The sequence below is a fragment of the Mchenga conophoros genome, linkage group LG3 (genome assembly GCF_057382185.1).
Source record: "Mchenga conophoros isolate Kocher_MC1m ecotype Shallow Benthic linkage group LG3, M_conophoros_male_GT1.1, whole genome shotgun sequence".
NCBI classification, from domain to species: Eukaryota; Metazoa; Chordata; class Actinopteri; order Cichliformes; family Cichlidae; genus Mchenga; species Mchenga conophoros.
Window position 1 is genome coordinate 63957092 of NC_140528.1, and position 21799 is coordinate 63978890.

The following is a 21799-nucleotide window of genomic DNA, read 5'->3' on the forward strand; positions in this document are numbered from 1 at the left end:
GCACCAACTGCTGAGACAGCAGTGGTTGGAACTGCAGCCCTGTTCGACCTGTCAAATTTTGTCCTGACAGTTTAAGCTCCCAAACAAACAACCTCTCACTCATCATCACAGAGTCAGCCTGACTCAGCATGGAGCTCAAGTGCAAACCTTTCTTACGTGTGCAGTTTGGTTTTTTTGGCCATCTGAAAAGCTGAACTCTGTAAGGCTAACAGCGTATGCGTGGTGTTTTTCATTCCAAGCACTTTGATGGTCATCTCCAAGGACTCGCCACTGGAATGTCCATGCCTACATAGAGAGATTATCCATGATATGAACCAATTACACACATACACACACAAAAAAAGACTTCTGCTCACATGCATGTGCCCAGCCACACCCTAACGCTCGCCTTCAAACACACAGAGCCTTGTAAAGTGCTGCTGTCAGCAGAGGAAAGGTCACTGGCATTTTTTGCCGTCTCGCTCAGTAGAGCCAACGTGCAGCAGCGTCTGTCATTAGCCAGCAGCCCGATGAGGCAGACTGATGTCCTTCCCTCCCTCGCTGTGCGTGCCAGAGATGCAGATGGACAACGCACTGGAAGGAAAGACTGGTTTGAAAAGAGCATATGTAAACCGTACTATGAGAAAAACTACACATTTGTTGCAGCCTCAGAGAGACCAGACCTGTAGTTTAACCTGACAGATGGTCGTTTCTGCAGTGCTGCGGTACTGCCAGGCTTCTTACGGTTAATGCAGCAAGCTGCAGCCAGGGTTTAATCCAAGCGCAAGGTACCCTCAGCCCGCGAACTGCTGTAAGGAGTCTCAATGCCAAAACACGGCAGTTGTTTTGGCATTTGCGATTAATATTTTTTAATATTAATGAATCCATTTCTAATGTTAGCTAGAGCTGCTAACTGACTTTGAGGCAAAGTGGATAAGAGGGAAAATTAACCAAAAAAAAAAAATAAAAAAATCATTTTGTTTATGTTGGCACGAAGAATATAATACACTGAAAAATGCAGTCACTGCTACTATTACTACCACCTATTTAACAAATCGGTTTCACCACAAACAAGTGAACCTTAAGGATTTTGGACTATAAACATAAATGAAACAAACATAAATGTTTTTGGTAAAGTGTAAAATGCAGATTACATTTTATGATATGCAAACACAATTTTTCCTGAATATCAAAGAAGCTTCACTAACATTTAAGCTGATGTTCATTTCATGTAAAATCTGTGCTGAACAGATCACACACTGCTGCAGAGGGTGGAGTGTGGCTGGCTGTAACCACACACACACACACACACACACACACACACACACACACACTGACTTTGCCTCCAGACATGGGGTCAACTCCAAAGGCCTTGAGGATTTCATGGTTACTTCAGCTTCCCACCAGCAGTAGCCCGTCTCTGGCTACTTTAATGAAAAGTAAATCAGCCTTCAAACCACATCAGAAAGTGGAAATACAAGGAGACTGGACTAAAATGCGTTTCTTGTAGTATACAGCAAAACAAATGTGGCAAATCTCCTCACAGTACTGGCTTGTAGATGCATATGAAAGAAAAACATCCCTTTCAAAAAAAGTAATAATCATCATCACTAAATGTGCTTCCTACACAGTATTTTAACAAAAGGAAAGCAACATTTATCTCACAATCAGCATTTCAAGACATTTTTAACAAAGGAAGCAACACATCAACCAAACTGACACGTGAGGTTTACGCTGAAGTGTGAAGAGACCAAGCAAAGTCCCGAGGGGGGGGAAGTAAACTTGTGTTTGATGGATAAAATTACTTCTGCAAAACAACTCAAGGCTTAAGCTGCTGCCTGAGGCACTGCTCTCAGTTATAGCGTGAAGAAGCTTACAGACTGCGTTTCAATAAGAACGCACGCGTGGAAACGACCGAGACGAGGCACCCAGCCAAGCGCTGGTCCATCAGTGAACGAGCAGGGAGGTCCCACTCTGCGCGGTCAGGTCAGGTTCAGAAACACAACCTGATCCAGGAGGCGTGCAGTCCACGAGCTGTCACAAAACCGATCACTGTCTGTTGCACAACAACAACACTGAGCCGGCCACGCCTCCTCACACACAGGCCAAAACAAAGAGGGGTCATTTAAGTTCACGCATGCAGCAACACACTGTCATCATCGCTGACCCCAGAGAGGCTGCTAAAGCAGACAGAGGAACATGAGGACCAGGTCTGGATCGACTGGATTAATACATGCATGAGACATGACTGATATTTTATTTATTTATTTATTTATTTATTTTTTTAACTAAGGTCCTCGAGTGTCTGATTATTTCTAGAAAAATTACTTCCTTCACTGATACATGGACATACAAGATGTTATACAGCTGTAGTGATAGCTTCTAGAGTCCATATTAAATACAATATAAGTAACACCTCATCAAATCCATGCGCATAAATGACAACACCAACTTTTTAAAAATTATTACCTAACAACCCCCGCCTCCCCAAGACTGGATCTACCTGGGAGCTGTGCTGGAGTCTAGTAAGAAAGACAGACCTGGGTCCTTGCCGTGTTAACCTTCTTAAATGCAAGGAAATCATCCGGAGGCCTAATTTTTAAGTGAATTTCAAAATAAAAGACCAAAAGAAACAAAGTCCAAGGTGGAAATTCATTCAGGTACACTTTGGAAAGTGTTATTTGTAATTACCTGACTATTACTGGTCCTTAATTTCAGATTTTTAGGGGAATTTATGTTTTTATCAAATATAGTGAGGACATATTTCCGCTGGATTTGGAAGTGGCAGATTTTGGAGGAAGATATATGTATGAAACACAAACAGCCAATAAATTACCATGTGTGGCTTTAATACTGCAAGTAGTGAGAGAGAGTACATCTTGTTTTCTTGAGGTGACTCCTTAATGGAACAGTGAACTGAGCCACCGTCACTGGCGACACAAATACTGAACCACTTGTTTACCTTCTTACAGGGGAGTTGCTCTCCTTGAGGTTTAGCTAAGACTACAGCCCCACCAACAAGTGGACGGGAGGAAACGCTCATTGTGCACCAATGTAAACACACAAAGTGTCTCCTGATATAAATCTATTGGTAACCACGAGAGGGGGTGAAAAAGGGAAAAAAAAAAGAAGGACCTGAAAACATAAGTGTTGGGCAACTCTTGCCCAACTACCTATTTTAATCCACAGTCAAGTTGAAAAATTGCATTCAATAAACACAGCGGTTTAAATGAAGACGTGAAACACCACACGCTCAGCACTTTCGAGTTTGTGTGGCCGTGCAGAATATAAACAAAGATAAATATTTGTGCAGCGAGCTGCAGCAAAGCAGGCCCCGACTGGAATGACAGAGGAAGGGAATAATGAGGGAAAAGTGCCACACTAAAAGCAATCATTTTCAAGTCTGCACTGGCTCTCCCATACCAACACCACCATCCAACAGTAACACAAGCACATACACCCAGCCCGCCTCCTAATCCCAAACACTGAAAATGATCACAGGCACACAGGAGACAGCTGATGATGGATCGTGGTTTGTGTGTATGCAACACAGGAGATCTGTTTTTTTCTCCTCCTTTGTTGTCGTTTTAGATTTCCAGAGCTGAAATCGTTCCAGCCACCGGGATTTACTAAGAACCGATTACATCCTGACACGTCCTGCTGGGAGATTCCCAGATTTGCTGGTTACAAAAATGTTTTATTTCCCTCTCCCCCATGCCATTTCAGGAAGTGTAAGACCAATACGATGGAAGAAAAGATTTTGTTTTCTGCAAGAAAGTCGTTTTTTCTAATATAAATCGACCTGGGTAATAAATCCATAAAGCAACTGCCAAATCTATAAAATGTTAGAAAGAAGAGGAAAACATTCCTGCCACCATCACAGAAATCCCAACATTGAGTAACAGGTACATCGGGGGTATTTCTTCAGTAATTAGAGGATCCACTGAAAGTTAAGCTCAGCTAATCCAATAAAAACCGAATGAGTGAGAGGCAGAGTAGAAATGTTATGAAAATGCAAACATAAACGAGTACAGTACTGTGCAAAACTCTTTGGAAAACCGTCACTTCTTTACATTTTACATGGACAGTGAGACATATTTGCAAGCACACACACAGAAAGACGCTATATACAGTGGGGCAAAAAAGTATTTAGTCAGCCACCGATTGTGCAAGTTCCCCCACTTAAAATGATGACAGAGGTCAGTAATTTGCACCAGAGGTACACTTCAACTGTGAGAGACAGAATGTGAAAAAAAAAAATCCATGAATCCACATGGTAGGATTTGTAAAGAATTTATTCGTAAATCAGGGTGGAAAATAAGTATTTGGTCACCTCAAACAAGGAAAATCTCTGGCTCTCACAGACCTGTAACGTCTTCTGTAAGAAGCTTTTCCGTCCCCCACTCGTTACCTGTATGAATGGCACCTGTTTGAACTCATCATCTGTATAAAAGACACCTGTCCACAGCCTCAAACAGTCAGACTCCAAACTCCGCCATGGCCAAGACCAAAGAGCTTTCGAAGGACACCAGGAAAAGTATTGTAGACCTGCACCAGACTGGGAAGAGTGAATCTACAATAGGCAAGCAGCTTTGTGTGAAAAAAAATCAACTGTGGGAGCAATCATCAGAAAATGGAAGACATACAAGACCACTGATAATCTCCCTCGATCTGGGGCTCCACGCAAGATCTCATCCCGTGGGGTCAAAATGATCATGAGAATGGTGAGCAAAGATCCCAGAACCACACGGGGGGACCTGGTGAATGACCTGCAGAGAGCTGGGACCAAAGTAACAAAGGTCACCATCAGTAACACACTACAACGGCAGGGAATCAAATCCCGCAGTGCCAGACGTGTTCCGCTGCTGAAGCCAGTGCATGTCCAGGCCCGTCTGAAGTTTGCCAGAGAGCACATGGATGATACAGCAGAGGATTGGGAGAATGTCATGTGGTCAGATGAAACCAAAGTAGAACTTTTTGGTATAAACTCAACTCGTCGTGTTTGGAGGACGAAGAATACTGAGTTGCATCCCAAGAACACCATACCTACTGTGAAGCATGGGGGTGGAAACATCATGCTATGGGGCTGTTTTTCTGCCAAGGGGACAGGACGACTGATCCGTGTTAAGGACAGAATGAATGGGGCCATGTATCGTGAGATTTTGAGCCAAAACCTCCTTCCATCAGTGAGAACTTTGAAGATGAAACGAGGCTGGGTCTTCCAACATGACAATGATCCAAAACACACCGCCCGGGCAACAAAGGAATGGCTCCGTAAGAAGCATTTGAAAGTCCTGGAGTGGCCTAGCCAGTCTCCAGACCTCAACCCCATAGAAAATCTGTGGCGGGAGTTGAAAGTTCGTGTTGCTCGGCGACAGCCCCAAAACATCACTGCTCTCGAGAAGATCTGCATGGAGGAATGGGCCAAAATACCAGCTACTGTGTGTGCAAACCTGGTAAAGACCTATAGTAAACGTTTGACCTCTGTTATTGCCAACAAAGGTTATGTTACAAAGTATTGAGTTGTATTTTTGTTATTGACCAAATACTTATTTTCCACCCTGATTTACGAATAAATTCTTTACAAATCCTACCATGTGGATTCATGGATTTTTTTTCACATTCTGTCTCTCACAGTTGAAGTGTACCTCTGGTGCAAATTACTGACCTCTGTCATCATTTTAAGTGGGGGAACTTGCACAATCGGTGGCTGCCTAAATACTTTTTTGCCCCACTGTAAGACTTGCAACCATTTCTGATGAGGTTTCAGTGAACAGTACATGGGTCGACTGAAGGGCCAGATGCATCAGTCAGGTCCTGTGCTGGATTTTTCCCACTTTAAGGACTTTCAGATATCGTTAATCTACTGTAGATGTTTTTTCCCCAGTCCTGACACATCTTTTGTCCTCTACTTGCCCAGTTTTCCTCAATTTTTTTATCTCACACACACACACACACACTTCAACTAATGAAATTGGAACAAGTTCTGTGTTTTTGTGACAGGCTGCCAGTAACAAAGTGCCAAAAGACATAACTTCAGTCTCATTGTTTACCATGCTGTTTGTTATATGCAGACGATACAAGCTCATTTATCGAGTTAGGCATCTTTATGTACCTAAATGATTCACAGGTCAATGTTAAGTGGCTTAAATAAAATAATCCTGAAATTGAATAAAAATACAACCTACCTACAAAGCATACTCTATTAAGGAATATTTAAGGAAGAAACTTTATTAGCTAGCACGTTTATTTGCTAAATATAATGTACATATAACCCGCAAACTAAACAAAATTAATTTCAGGTCTACAAATAGTGGATAAATGACAGCTTGTTAACTATAGCAGGTGGGCTGAAAATAATCTAGCTCTATGTTAAACCTGATTTAAAATGTTCAAATATTAAAGCCCTTATTACAATTTTTTTTTTAAGAAAAAAAAATCCCTACATTTAAGAAAGCAGGAAACAGTCTAATTGCTAGAAGCCAAATATAGCTGATGATAGTGAATTTTTGCCTAGCAACAGGTCTTGATGGCAGATATAAACTTGATAAACACTCAAACAGCAGCAGCACAGCAGCGTTTGACAAACCATTTCCTTCATCTTACCAACTCGTCACATACAGCTGACCGACACACTTCAATCACAGGGACAACACTCCTAAATCCCACTTCTTATCCACTTACTCTCCATGAGCTTGTTATCTTACATCAGGTTTAGGCAGAGTCCCAAACAAATGCACACACAGCCTCCAGTCGGGCTAATCACAGCATGTATGATAATTACCAGGAAGACTGGCTTTCTTACAGTGAGGAGTTTCATGGAAATTCAGTGTTTGTGAGAAAACTGGCAGTGATGCTGAAGCTCAATTACCAAAAGAATAAAGCAATCAGGAAATGGGGAATTATATCAAGTACAGCATGTTTGTTAAATATAACACTAAGATAACAGGCTGCTTGTAGTAATGAGCAGAAAGACTGGAACGCACTGGTGAAACTACTACAACTGCTACACTGAAAGATAACATCTGGGCTCTGACCTTATTAAGCTCAGCTCAGTCAGGAGCACAGTAAGTGAAAAATAAGACTGCTAGTGGTCCATCTGCAGTAATTTTATAATTGCTGGTATGGCTCCGTTCTGGGAACTCGATACACATACTTGGAAAACTGGAGACAGGGCGCACAGCAGGGCAGGCATCAGTAACAGGACACTGATTAAATCAGAAACAGCATGAAAAGGAGAAGCCAGAAGGGAGGTGGGTTGCAAAGAGGCTTGCAAATGCACAGCAGTTGTTAGCAGCTTAAATTTTGCTTTATATAATTTACAAATTAGGCAGTCATGTATTTATAGACAGGTCAAAAATAATGAGATTAAATCATTTTAGCTATACCTGGAGGAAGAACTATGGATGAGTACAGATAAAACTTTGACAGCAGCACATCTGCCTATTCTACTTAAAGGTTCGATTATTCACCAGCTACTTTATGTGATCGAATTTCTGTGTGGGAAAGAAAAGTTTTCAGCATCAACTACCAACTGATTAACAGAGCAGAGCGGCAGAGAATAAAACTGCATGTGGAGGTGTGCAATGGCATGAGACTGACATCACAGTTTAGCTATGCACAAAAAAACAAACAAACACAAAAACCCCACACACATACCAGCACTGATAATAGATACTCTGATAAGCTTTGAGGTATACAAGTCCAATGAATTGAAGGATCTGGAACCAGCTTAATTCCCATATCTAGGTGGCAAATGTTACCTTTACCCAGCCAACTATCAGTTCATGTTTTACATTTATAACTGAAAGAACAAGACGTGATAGAGCCCTCACACATTAAGAGCGAGGTGTGCTGCAGCTCAGGTGTGACTGCAGTCACGTGACGTCTTCAGCCCGGGATCCGGTTCCTCGTCACTTCCTGTGTGCAACAACTTCCAGAGCCACAGTGAGCTGAATTCGATGTGTGGAACCCACATGGAAACTTTCATATACATGTGGGTTCCACACATGTATATGAAAGTGGGATTTTCTGTGGACGCTGAGATTTCCATGTCTCATGCAAATGATGGAGAAAGTCCAAATGAGAACCAAATCTTCTACGTGTGCTTGTTCTTGGACGTCTAACGTTCTCTGCGTTCACAAACATGCCATCTATTATCAGGAGAGAAACAGCCGGAGCGTGACGCAGTAATATGAAGTAAAACAATAATCCAATTAGAAATTGATCCAATTTGTTTGCTCAACTCCCTGCAGCCCTGAGAAAGGGACAGAATAAATAACCACATCCTACAGTTAACTGAACCTTTGGCTTATGATGCAGTTTAATTGTGAATGGGCGCTTTATTGCTTTCGAGCCTCTGGGTTATCAGGCTGATGAATTAGGAGTATTGCACAAGTGCAAAAGCTGGCACTTACAGACAGACACGTCCAGAACTTTGCTTTGAACAATATTAAAAAGACAAATTACAGCACCTGGAGGATTTGTCTTAACACGTGCACTCCTTTTTTTTTTTCTTCTTTTTTTTTTTTTTTCTTTTTTTAAATCGCCCTGCCCTCTATTCCCCCCCCGACCCCTCCCAGATTGCACAATTTCACTCTGGAGATGTGAATGGCTGCCCGTTTGTGCTGCTGCGAGTCACCATTGATCTGAAGCACAACAGCAGCACACACATGGCAGGAGGCCAGGAGGCCTTTGTGAGTAAGTGCAGGAGCATCCATTTCAAAGCGTGGCCCATACACACTTTCAGTTTAGTAAAGTTTCATAAACAAAACATCAGGTAGGGGGATTTTTCTGCAGAACAGTTGGGCCTTCTTCCTCCGGGCTAAACCCGGACACAGGAGCGACTATTCGGTCAGCACACTTTATAAATATGACTGATAGCTGTGGTAACAATTTTGCATTTATATAGCACTATCAAAGAGCACACTCATCCAGACTCAATTGGCAACTTAACAAGCCTGCAGTGAGCACAGTGACATTTGCATGCTCATTGGCCATTCAAAGGGCAAAGCTGAGGGAGTGGCTTCAAGAAGCCGAGTGGCCTCAAGAACATTTTTCCTTGAGAACGAGAACAGCACAAAGAGTGAAGTCCGAACACAAAAAGCCTCGTTTAGTGAAGGTCGACCTGAGCCGGACTTCTTTTAAACTGAAGCACTCAAAAGCAAGAATTAGATATTTTTACTTAATCGTGTTTTGTATAATGAGTCAACTTCTTGTGAAAACAACATTCTTATTTCACAAATGAATGCACAAATGATCATCAGGACTTCCCCCTTCTGGAAATCCGCTGGCCCGAGCAGAGCGCACAGGAGACGGCGTAGATGCTGCACAGTCATCACTTTTCCTTAAACTTTGTACCAAGGAACGGACGTGATAAAGGGCACCTGATGCCTGAGTCATTTGTGATCGCTCGTGCACGCCAACTGGGTTACGCGTGTAGATAAGTCCAGGCCTCCAAAGCCTGTGTGAAAACGGCATTAGACTCCACAGCCCAGCCAATTAATTTTTTAACCTTTAAAATGTTAGAAGTAGAGACCAACTTTTTAGAAATATTTGAAATAATGTCCCGTTTTGACATGAAAACCTTTGCTGCTTTTCTTTGCCTTACATGAAACTGATCATTTTGTGTTTTTTACCCCTTTCATTTTCATGATTTGCCACAATAAGCATGTGCCACCATTTCTGACAAACGCCTGTTCAACAGTATGATCGATGATGGAAATAATTACTGTACTCAGCATCTTATGCACCCACTCCATGTGATTTCATATCACGAGTTTAGTTGTGCAACAATCTGCAGGAGGACCAAATTCATCCTCTACAGTCCCACTAATGCTTTTAAAGACAAGATCATCACACTGAAAACAACTGGAGCTGTTTACAGCCAGCTGTTAACCTGTGAGTTACCACAGATCCAAAGATCAGACACATTACCTCATCTGGGTGTTTGGCAAGTCAAAATGAAGGAGCTCAAAATAATCTCTTAACAAGAACTAGTCATTACTGTAGACAGATTTACCTTTAAGGAGTGTTTATTTTATAGGCACTGACGTCAGTATTGAACAGCAGAGCTCGCAATCCTTTGATAAACTATTTACCAAATTAAATCACATTGTCCCTTTCTAATATTTTAGATTTTTGAAGTCAAACACATCAACTGATAATTAAGAAATTCTTCAGCCAGGCAGTGATTTACTGTAGGGCAGGTTAACATACAAGTGTTTCTATTTCTATACATACACACAGAAAGCCTGACCAGCCACACACAGACACTTGTGACAGGAGTGATATGGAGGAAATCCACACCTGCAACTTAAATGCAACTATGAATACTCTAAAGCTTTAGTCCAGGCTGGTACATACAGCCTATGAAGCATTGCTGCTAGAAGTGTGGCGATCGTATACGAGCAGAGCACACGATAAGAGCTGCACCCAAATTATTTCCACCAGCAACCTCACTGACACCGACATTTGTACGACCACTTAAAAGGTTAAACAAAGTCCAACGCACTAACCCGGAGTTCATTTCCTTCTACCAACATAAAACCAAATTAAATAAAACTTGAACAGTTTATTAAAAAAATATACAGAAGCTATAACCCCAGAGGAATGCCTTCATCACCTATAGAGTGAATAGTGTCTAACGATTATTTTTTGCACAGTAAATTCAATTTAAAGACGCAGATTTATTGCAAAAGCCTGTCGAATCACATGCGAGTGTGATGTAGGGTGTGAAAAAACACACCATTATAAAATACTACAGCTGGATCGTTTAACTTGACAACTGCGCTGCCTGAGAATTTTGGGGGTTTAGGTTTTAGCAGTACTTCGGTTAATTCCAAGTCTGTATGAAAGAAGAAACAGACTAAACGGCAAACACCTTTCATCAGAACGCTTAAGAGAGCAGGTAGTCAACTTAATGATTAGAAATGAGGCCGTTTTGCCTTCATTAAACAACGAAACCTACTTAAATTATTGTTCCAACTTTGATCCTATTAGATTCTTAAAAAAAAAAAAAAAAAAAAACGAAGCTTGAACTGTTCATTTATACCAAATGCTGCTGCAGTCACCTGCACTGCTGCTCAGCGAATAAATACAGAGCTGCAACCATTAGCTCATTAATCTGCAGCAAAAAAACATCAGCTTTATCAACAGTGACAACAAGTGCTCCCATAAAGCCCCAGTATGCTCTAGATTAAACCCCCTAATCCTCATAATCTTTGAATCAAGCCTAATAAAGTCTTAGGTCGCGCCACACCCACCTGCCAATTCAACTACACACCTGTAACATTTCATAACTGAGCTGTGGACAGTTGTGACACCATTATGCTGACAAAATCTCCTCAGACAAAGACAAACACCTGCTAAAACACCTTGCCGGGAGCTCCTGGTGCAGCTAGACAACCGTGATGAAACAGACTCGAGAGATTAAAGCTATACCTGCTACGCTGCATTAAGGTTCTTCGCAGCCAGCTCCTCCTGGAGTGATCTCTTTCACGCCATCACACCCTGGCAACTCAGAGCCATCATTAATGAGGCGTACCTCAGAATTAGGCTCGACGCAACTGAAAAGGCAGCGTGACAAAAGGGGATGAAGGCCACTGGTGCAAGCAGAGTCAGGAGTAGGGTCACCTTACAGGTGTACATGATCTACCTGCACTGACCATATCCCCTTACACACGGGGTTGGGAGGCAAAAACAAAACACTGCGTCCATCTTTCACCAACTAATGGGTCACTGCAAACAGGTGTGGACACCATGATGCCATCCATCAAAAAAAAAGAAAAAGAAAAATGCATCATCAGCTTCCTCAGCAGTTATTCAGCACCATCAAGAGACTTGACAGGAAGTCAACAACTCATTCTGGGGCGTCAGGAAGTACATCTATTTGCAGTCTTAAAATACTGAAAGTTTAGAGGCTCCACTCAGAGCAGGATGTGCACGTTAAACTTAGAGCTTGTCACAAACGAGACTCAAAATCAGCTCGTGGAAGTTAAGTGAAAACTTGTCCCGTCCCCCCGTTTAGACCCCGTTTTCTCACCTTGAACACCTCAGAGAAGAACCCTGCGCCGATCTTCTCGCGGCTGAAGTCATCCAGGCGGGCCAGGGTAGACACGGCGCTGCGCAGGGCCCGGTATGAGGACGGTCTAATCCGGTTGGTTCCATGGACGTGGTGCATGGGCGGCTCAGCCTCTCCCTCCTGCTCATGCACGATCCTTTCCGTCTCCATCTCCGTCTCGGACGGCCCGGGAGGAGGAGGCGGACTTGGGACGTGTGCGTAGTTTAAAATCCAGCCCGACTACTGTTTACATTTCCCATGTCCGCTAGAAGGCCACAGCGCACGGCTCTCAGGAGAGCAGGAACGATAAACCAAATGTTGCAGCTGCGGTCTGAAACCAGTCAAGCCCAGTCCCTCAGATTCTTGCACACGTCCGGAACGAGCTCGTCTCAGTGCGTCCTCAAGCAGCTACACAGCTGCAGGGGTGCATCCTGCAGAGTCGGTGCGCAGTTTGGGGGTGAAGTCCCTCATGCCGTGCTCTCTCTCTAAACTGCGCAGGCTGCTGCTGCTGCTGCTGCTGAGCGGCGTCTCTCTCAATTTCCTCCAAGTCTGCTCCTCCTGCAGCAAAGGAAAAAAAGAAAAAGAAAGGAGGACGGGGCTCCACTTTCTACTTCCACCAATTGAATCCCAGGCTTCCAGTGCGCGCAGACCTGCCTCACTCGAGCTCCAGCCTATTGAAACTAAAGAGGGAGAGCGGAGCGTGCACAGGGGCGTTAATTCAATAAATCATAAAGTGTGCGCGTCTGATGCGATCAGTCTGTAAATAAAACTCCTGCTGCTTGTGCTGAGGGGGACAATACTTTAATTACAGCTGTGACGAATCATCGTATATGTCACAAAAATAAAACAAGACGATTTTGGAAAAGCGTGGCTGGGTTTAACTGCGATTCTTACATTACCCATTGAAATATGATGTGCACTCGTGAAGTCTGTAGAATGGATTTCCACGATGGAGTCTAAATATCTTTTCTTTTTCTCATTCCTGGGGTAGTCTGCCATGTCCTGCTCTCTGATAACATCGCAGAACGCAGACATATCAGCCCTGGCTGCCGCTGCTTGCACTTTGCACACACACAGTCGCTTTTTACAGCTGATTCAGCCGGCATTTACAGCTCTAATGGTCCCACGGTCACGCCGAAAGGGTAGGAGGGTGGGGGGGGGGGGTCGTTTCTCAGCAATCCTCAGACAGCGCGTGTGTGCCTCCGGTGCTGATGCTCCGCAAAAACCCGGAGCATTGCTCACTGCGGATTCTAAATTATGGTGAGCTGAGTTTGACACGAGCGCACGCACGCACGCACACATGGTCATCAGACTCATGGTTCAAACAGAAATACGCTGACGTATAAAAAGAAGCTGCACTGAAACAGAGCGGAGACGTGCTTCACCGCAAAGCAGGAGGAGGGTCTGACTTACCTGGCCTTCTCTGAAAAACACAACCTCGACATGCGCCGGACGGCCCGGTGTCCTCTGCCGAGCTCCGAGCCAGCACCACCAGCGGCGTCCGGTTACCGAGAGCTTTAGTTTACCAATTAAGCCTCCTGGAGCCGCGGGTACGGACTCGGTGCTTGTTTCGTTTCACGTCACCGCTGCCGATCTGTGCCTCCCTCGTTGCGGTGTTGGCTGCTAGAAGGGAGAGGAGCGGTGACTTTTGCCGTGCTTTATTGGAGGCTGCTGAGCGGGGCGGGCACACACGTGATCACCGCAAAAATGCACCTGTGGGGGCGCCTGAAGTGCCCCAGGTCGTGCTGCTGCGTGCATGCGCTTAGTGTCTGGAGAAGATGAGGAGTCCGTTTGTGCGGAAACCCTGAGCTGTATATTAGACACGATCTTTATTATGATTCCTTTCTAACAGATCAGCAAGACAATTCAGTGGCAATAAACACGAGCTGCCTCATCCAAAGTCTGGATGCTTTTCACTGACTGGGGCTGTTTGTAATTACCCAGGAGACCCCTGCGGCAGAGAAACATGGCTGCTGGGCCCCGATAACCATCCACTGCCTCCCATTACTGCACACGTGTCAGCCTTATAATATATATATATATATATATATATATATATATATATATATATATATATATATATATATATATAATGCAGGGGTGTCAAACATTAGGTTCTGGGGCTACAGTTGGCCCAGCAAAGACTCCAATCAGGTCCACTAAAAGGCTGGAAAATGTGATTGGCTTTTATTTTTGGACATTTAACTGTATTTTCATCAGTTTTAAGCCTTTTCTGCTGATTGCTCCCACATAGCTATTCACGCTGAACCAAAAAGGAATTAAGTAACAGATAAACATAAATAAAAAATTCTGTGAATCAACAAAACATGTATGTCTTATAAATACAAGACAGGGTGCATAATGAGCTAGGAGGATTTTCTCTGTCATTTTCTATAATTTTACACATCTTTACATAGAAATCTTGAGACGTGGTGTTGAAATTACAGTTTTTTCTCTTATGTTAAGACATTTATGGTTTAATGTGTCCTAAAACATTTTTACACTGGTTTAAATACTCAGGGTAGCGTCATAATGAGGCTCACGTGCATAGAAAAAAAGCCCTTTAATGGCTCATTGAATGTTCTGTGCGTTTATGCAGCTGCAAACATGTTTTTCACCTACAGAGTAGGTTAATTCATATCAGCACAGAATATTAAATACAATAAAACAAACAACTTTAGTCAAACTGAGTACAAACCAAATCAACCCCGGTGATGTAAAGTAAAACAAATAGCTGAATAAATAAATGTCCCTGTTTTAAGATGAGATTCGGTCATGAAATTATTTTGATGTTCATTACAGGCAACTGTGAATCCTGCCTGGGGGCACCTGAAGGTTCTGGATGCCAGAGAGGCATTAAAAAAAAGCCCATCATACGGCGTGGAGCCATCTCACACCTCACAGCCACATACTTCGGGTGGCGACACATCGTTATCACATACAGCTGGAGGCTAGTGGCTCTCTTCCTTATGAGCTCTATCCTGAAAGCAGGGGAAATAAAAAATAAAACACTGAAGTCACATTATAATAAAACATGTCATTTATTATTCAGTCCTGCTGATCACTTATTCATCACAACAACTGTTGATTTGCTGTGAGTCCAGGCTGGGCTTCACTGAGCATGCTGTGGGGATTATGTGTAAGCATTCATGCATGTGTGTGTGTGAGAGAGAGAGATGGGGGATTATTCTGACCCCCGCTGACCTCCCTGAGTTGTACTAGACTTGAGCCTTCCCCAGTGACGTGAGCGACTGATGTGTCCCATTTTAACCTCTGATTAGTTTTTGTTGTCCTGACACGGACTTCAGATAAATTTCATGTGAGAAGAGCAAACAACAATCAAATCACGCTGCTGAGCAGTTCTCCACCAAAATAAAACTATCACTTTCTATGCAATCAGATGTTTTTTTTTCTGGGATTAAAATGTCTAACTTTCCATTTGCATGTTTTGACAAGCCCAGAATGAGAAGGGCTGCTTCAGGCACGGCACCCGACACAAAGAAGAAGAAGAAGGCATGCTTTGAGGAAGACTACAGAGGAGCTTAATGGATATAGAGAAGGATGACATGCAGAGGGTTGGTGTGACAGAGACACACCCTAATCTGCTATCTGTAGGTTCTGTGGTGAACCTACAGATAGCAGCCCAAAGAGGAAGAAGAATAAGGAGAAGAAGATGGCGACTTTTAGGGCCACTGAGGTTCACATTTTTGTTTTTTGGTGAAATGTTTCAGCAGCTATGGTGCAGACTGCACTGCAATTTGGTGCAGAGCAAACAGTGATGTATCCTCCAGGTCTAAATTGTGAAGTAAACGCAGAGGTTTCTGTTTGTTGTAATGGCCAGCAGGGGGCAACACATCTGGCTGGAGGGCTCTATGAGAAGAAGACCCCCCTGCTCTATTGCTCTGTGACATCAGTAAACACTTTAATGATGGATTTATGTCTCAGTCATTAGTTTCAAGTCTTATTTAAAGAAGCACAGTCCATAAAAAGCTACTTTCATCTACTTCCTTATTCACAAGGAATGACCACAGCAGGTAGTGCCAGAGATGCTTTACTTGTTCATGTAAACCGCATGAACATTACAGCCTATAGATATCTGCTGTATGTGAATGCTAGATAAAAACGCACTTGGGCATTGAGGAGTAAGTATATAAATGCATAAAGCACTAAAAAGCAGAACCAGTCTTTCCATCATATTTGATTTCAACACACCAGGAGGCTAACTGCAAAAATGCTAAACTTACAGCTTTACTACAGGACTTCACTAACCTGTGAGTGATATCACAGTGGCTATACTCTGTGTGCCTGATGAAATGGATTGATAAGGTCTGCAGATCTGCTCTAAGTTTACCAGACCTCTGGAGCCTGTTAATCATCTTTGAGCTAGCATGACATTTAAATAATCAGTGATCTGTGGACTGTGTCCTTCCTGATGAATGGATAGGCGACTGCTGTCAATAACCTCGATCAAAGAACCAAATCAGTATGTAAATGTCTGAGGCACAGTCTACAGACCACAGTTATCTGAGCCACTAGATCTTACTAGATCGTTATATAAATGTTACATGTAGCGTTAGACTGAAAAATCATTCTCACTCAATTTTTCCTGCAGTCACCTGAAGGGGCCAAAACATGTATTTTAATGAGGCTGGTTCATGTGGTTTTTCATTCTGCTCCCCCACTGAAGAGTTTTAACAACACTTGGTAGGAGGCGAATCAATAGCACAGTCAACACCTGAGCTTCCAGTTCCCTTCAGGGGACAAATCAATCCACAGAGAGCACAACAGGAACAAGGACTAATTCAGATACACAGGCTTTTCATTAGCTTCACCAACTGAATAACATCCCCACAGCATAGAGAAACTTGGCTTGATATTCATTTATTTATTTGTTTATTTTAGCCATTTATGCTTTAACTGAAGAAAAAAAAACTGTATGGACTACCTGTTTTACCCCTCAAAAAACGTGTAAATAAAAGATCAAACACACACCTCTCCTTCATCTGAAATTCCAATTTCCACCTGATATAAGTGATGTGAACCTGCTGGGTCTCCCCTCCAACCGTCCTTGTGGTGGCCTCTCGTTAAAACTCGTCCGGGGGTGCTAATGACCACACTATCCCCTGCCCCGGTCAGCCAGGCAGGGGGCCCGGGGCTTTATAATTGCTTTTTGGAGCACACCAGCTGTTTCATGTGCTTGCATGCTGGTCCCCAAAGGAGGACCAGTGAGGTGAGAGGGGGTTAGGGGGTAAGGTAGGGGCTGCCACAATGGGACCTTCCCCCTGGGCCCATTCCACTTCAGCTCCCCCCATCCCTCCTCCTACTGTGGAAGAAAACGTGAAGCTAGATAAGAGAACAGAGATGCTGCAGCTGGTGAGGGGAGCTGCATTAAGAAACACCGCATGGCACATGCATGTAAAAATATACAGTAAATAATACACTCTTCTATTTACTATCTACTCCAAAAATTAACATCAGTTGCGTTTTTCTCTATATTAATTCCTTATAAATGCAGGACCTGTAGAAAAACACCATGGCTTAATAAACAAAGGCAGGTTACTTATTGTGAATTCACTTTAAAATAGTACCTCGTTCTGTATTGTCTATGGATTTGTTTTCAGTGTAGGGCTGAGCCTATTTAACCAGAGGGGTGTACTAGGAAGCAAAATTAATGGGTTAGCAGGTTAGGTTGAACTTAAAGACAGTTTTCTGTGTCACAGAAGTGACTCTCTTTCTACCTGGCTAAATCACTGTGGTAACCGATGCCGAACACACAACACAGTCAGGAAAAGGTTACTTTGAAAGTTTCAGTTTCAAATCCTGTGCAACCACCACGTCTTCACTGATTCTTTTATTTACAGAATGTTTTAAAGGTGATATAGATTCTCTGTTGGGTGAATATGTTTTATATGTGCAGGATGTGCATCTGTACCTTTGTAAAAGCCCTGAATGAAGCGTAAACTGTGCATTGCATTATCAGTGGAGTGTGCATTTATGAACTTGTTGATGCAGAAATGTGGAAATGTTGTTGTGCTTGATTCTAATCTGCTGCTGGAATTGAATTGCAGTGTGTGTGTGTGTGTGGGGGGGGGGGGAGGTGGAATGTCCTTTTTCTTTTTTTGTTTGTGTTTTTTTCCTGTCAACCACTTTGACTTGTCCATTTTCACACACTGCATTTTTAATGCAATTGAAAATAATTTTTGTATCTTTCTTTTTTCCCTAATATTGGTGACTCTTTATCTCCAGAAGATTTTCCGACCCTGCGCAGAGGAATGTGGGGGAACCTTTTAAATACTTGTCATTTTAATAATGAAAATTGTCCATTAGAGGCACAACAGTTGCAGACACTCTGCTCTGGCACCCCGAGGGACAGCCAGATCAGCTTGCATTGGTCTCCAGGGCTGAGTGGAGGTGCTGGAAAGTGGATGAGAGCAAAGTGCTCCTTTCAAAACAAACTGTAAAGTAAATTACTGTCCGGTGAAGGATGACTGGATTTGACGTCTGTGATCTCATTAGAAAAATTAAACGTCTGGGCGATGCTTTGTCTGATTTATCCGGAAGCAGAGGCTTTAACATTATCAGCTGGCGTCTGTCGGTTGGATGCTGTAATAGGTGACGCTGCTTGAGTTGTTTCCATTGTGTGTAAACTGTGAGAGACACAGTAATGAGCCGCAGCTAGAGTGCATTTGGTGGATATCTCATGTCGGCAGACACAGGAAAGAAGATGGAAAAGCGCCCAAAGGCTTCCTTGTGTTGTTCACTGACCCCATATCATTTTACCCCGAAGGCGTGCACTAACAAAGCCTTTAAGGTTTTTCCTAAAACACAGAAGACCGCAAGCTACACTCCCTGCAACCGGAAAATTATACACACTTTAAATGCAGCTATAATTGCTTTGCGGGCCACATTTTTCCTGCAGCTTTACACAGAGACATTAGCGCCGTCAGTTGTGTGTTTCCCCTGGTTTTCCCTTCTTGTCTCTACATGCCCAGCAGTTGTGTCTGGGCCTCAGGTGTCGCCTTACAGGTGATCAGGTTGTCTGTTTTTCTCCACTCGGTTGGTATTGTGATACGTTTATGTTTTGTTTTTTTTAGACTGGGTGTACCCGTCAAGGAACATTTATGCCTTTATTCTGTGACCGTCACGTCATCCTGCCGAAAGAAAGTGTTGCTTATTCGCTGAAGGCGACACACTGGGTCTCAGCTATAATGTGGGTTAACTGGCTGTAGGTCAAAGTCTGCACGCAAAAAAGCTCCAGAGTTTTAAAGCATGCAAATTAGGCAAACAGAAGTTATAGTGAACTCAACTCCTTACAAATGACCATGGAGGTCTGTCCTGGTGGAAGAGGATCAATAAATAGCTCAGCAGGGTGGTGCACCTATTGTGTGGACATGATTGATTACATGCTCCTTTTATGCACAGGGTCAAACCCTAATATGATGTTTTTCACCGTAATGGTACCTGCACACCTCCTCACACTGCAGATGCACATATCAGGCTTTTAATTCACATAAAAAACACACAAACTAACATAAAGATTTGGTGCTGTTATGGTTTATCTTTAAATAGAAATATGATGTATGTTGCAAAGGTCATCTATTCAGTGCTAGGATCACTGTGAATTAAAATATTTAAAAAATGTAATCATATATGTGCATGTTAATCTGTGAAAGACTGGCAATCTATCCAGGGTGTACCCTGCTTCGCCCTGTGACAGCTGGGACAGACTCCAGCCTCCCACGACCCTAAACGGATAAGCAGATGGATGCATGGCTGTGCATTTAGGGGGGTTTGTTGTTCATTCCACATATGTCATTAATGTCAAATTACAAAAAAATGTAAAAAAAAAAACTTAAATAAAAAGGTTATCAATATGGACGCATCAGTAAAAGTACAAACTGGTTTTTATGCATTAATGTGGCATTTGTGTGCCAAATCACAATGACAGTCGCCTCAAGGAGCTTTATATTGTAAGGTAGGCCCTACAATAATACTGAGAAACCCCCAACAATCAGACAACCCCCTTTGAGGATGCACTTGGCAACAGTGGGAAGGAAAAACTCATTTTTAATAGGAAGAAACCTCCAGCAAAACCAGGCTCAGGAAGAAGATTATATTGCCACTGGTTGGTGGTGAGGGGAGGGAGACAGGACAAAAGAGACAGAGGTGTGTAAAAGTACATAGAGAGTGAGAAAAAGTGAGTGACTAGGAAGTGCATCAGGGAAAGCCTCCACGAGTTACCTGATATAACCCTAACTATATGCTTTATCAAAAACTAAAGTTTTAAGCCTAATTATTCAAGACCTTGTCTGTGAGGAGCAGGATATTAATTTTAATTCTGGATTTAACAGGGAGCCGGTGAAGGGAAGCCAACACAGGAGAAATATGCTCTCTCTTTTTAGTCCCTGTCAGGCGTGGCCCTGTTAAATCTCTAAACATATGAATTTGTTCAATAAATCTACCAGATTTTTAGAAAAAAAATTCAGCCTGCATGTATGAAACATAATCAGAGTGGTTTGTCTGAAGTAATGTAGAAGGAGGCGGTGAAGTCAGATTACAGACATTTGAAATGAAGCATATCATCATTCATTTTATCCTGTATTTTGATTATTTTGAATACAAAACAGGGAAATAAAGCAAAATAAAAGACGTCTGTGTGGAGCTGAATCCAAACAAAGCTTCACACGAGGCTCTTTATCAGTTTCGGTGGTGCAGTGAGACACAAACTCAAACAGACTCTGTGGATTCTCCACTAACCCACTGACCTGCATTGCAGAAGGATTTTTTTTTCTTGCTGGTATGCGCTCTGCATGTTCAATTGCTAAGCCAAGAGGTTTCGTTATGTTTAACAATGCTGCCCTCTGCTGCTGACTGATGGTTGCTTAACTTCATTTTTGTTGTTGTTGTTGTTTCTTGGGTGGTGGGGGAACCTTAAAATTAGTTGTAATGTGGGGAAAAGAATCATAACTCACAATAATTTCCATTGAGAGCTCCAGTAGATGTTCTTAGTGTACAGGCTGTGATCAGCTGACCTGCTGCACTTTGTGGATTTACACAAGTTAATTCAACCAGATGTCAGCAGATGTTTCAGGAGTAGTCCTGGATGATTTCCATCCTCTACACCTCACCCTCCTCTACACTGACGCTGTACGGTTTACGCCTTTTTTTCTAGAAGGTATAAAGTTGATATGAAAGTGGAATTTGGTGAATGAATCTCAGCATAATCGGCTAAAATTCATATGGAGCTCTGCTACACTTGATGTAACCTAACCTAACAGCCACTATGTACCAGTCACACACTGTTCTTTACTTTAAATCCATCACTGTGCAGCAAACTAACCTGTTTATCCTGCACTAACCTGCAGATGGTTTTCATGCAGCCTTTAAATAACACCTTGGTTTGTTCTGCAGCATTTTTCACAATATGAGAAAACATAATGTCGCCTGAACAGACCCAATATCTGATTTAAAACACGAAGACTTACATGTAAGTTTTAAATGAGCACTCCTTACTTTTAAATCTAACCTCCCGTTGTCCTCTCCTGTCCTGTCCTGTCTTTCTTATCTTTCTCCATCTCCGAGTGAAGTTGGCTCTCTTGCTTTTCTCTCCCTGTTAAATACAGCAACCGGACCTTTAGTTAGCAACACACTGTGAGACAAACTGCACACAAACTGTTTATGTGTTTGCTGATGTTTGCTGAACTGATAGAAACGCTGCATTTGAAATTACCTGCTACTTAAAAACAACGTCACTCCCTT

The 21799-nt window shown here is 42.7% G+C and overlaps 1 protein-coding gene across 1 annotated transcript in view; it reads right to left on the reverse strand.

Moving 5' to 3' along the window:
* tesk1b (testis associated actin remodelling kinase 1b) overlaps positions 1-13682 on the reverse strand; it is a 31805-nt gene extending 18123 nt beyond the window's left edge. Inside the window, exons 1-2 of the mRNA XM_085266586.1 lie at positions 13454-13682; positions 12023-12598 (exon numbers count right to left, since the gene is read on the reverse strand). Of these exons, the coding sequence (XP_085122712.1) occupies positions 12023-12211 (189 nt within the window). The 5' untranslated portion in view covers positions 12212-12598; positions 13454-13682. The remainder of the gene's footprint in view (positions 1-12022; positions 12599-13453) is intronic.
* Between the last annotated feature and the right edge of the window lie 8117 nt (positions 13683-21799).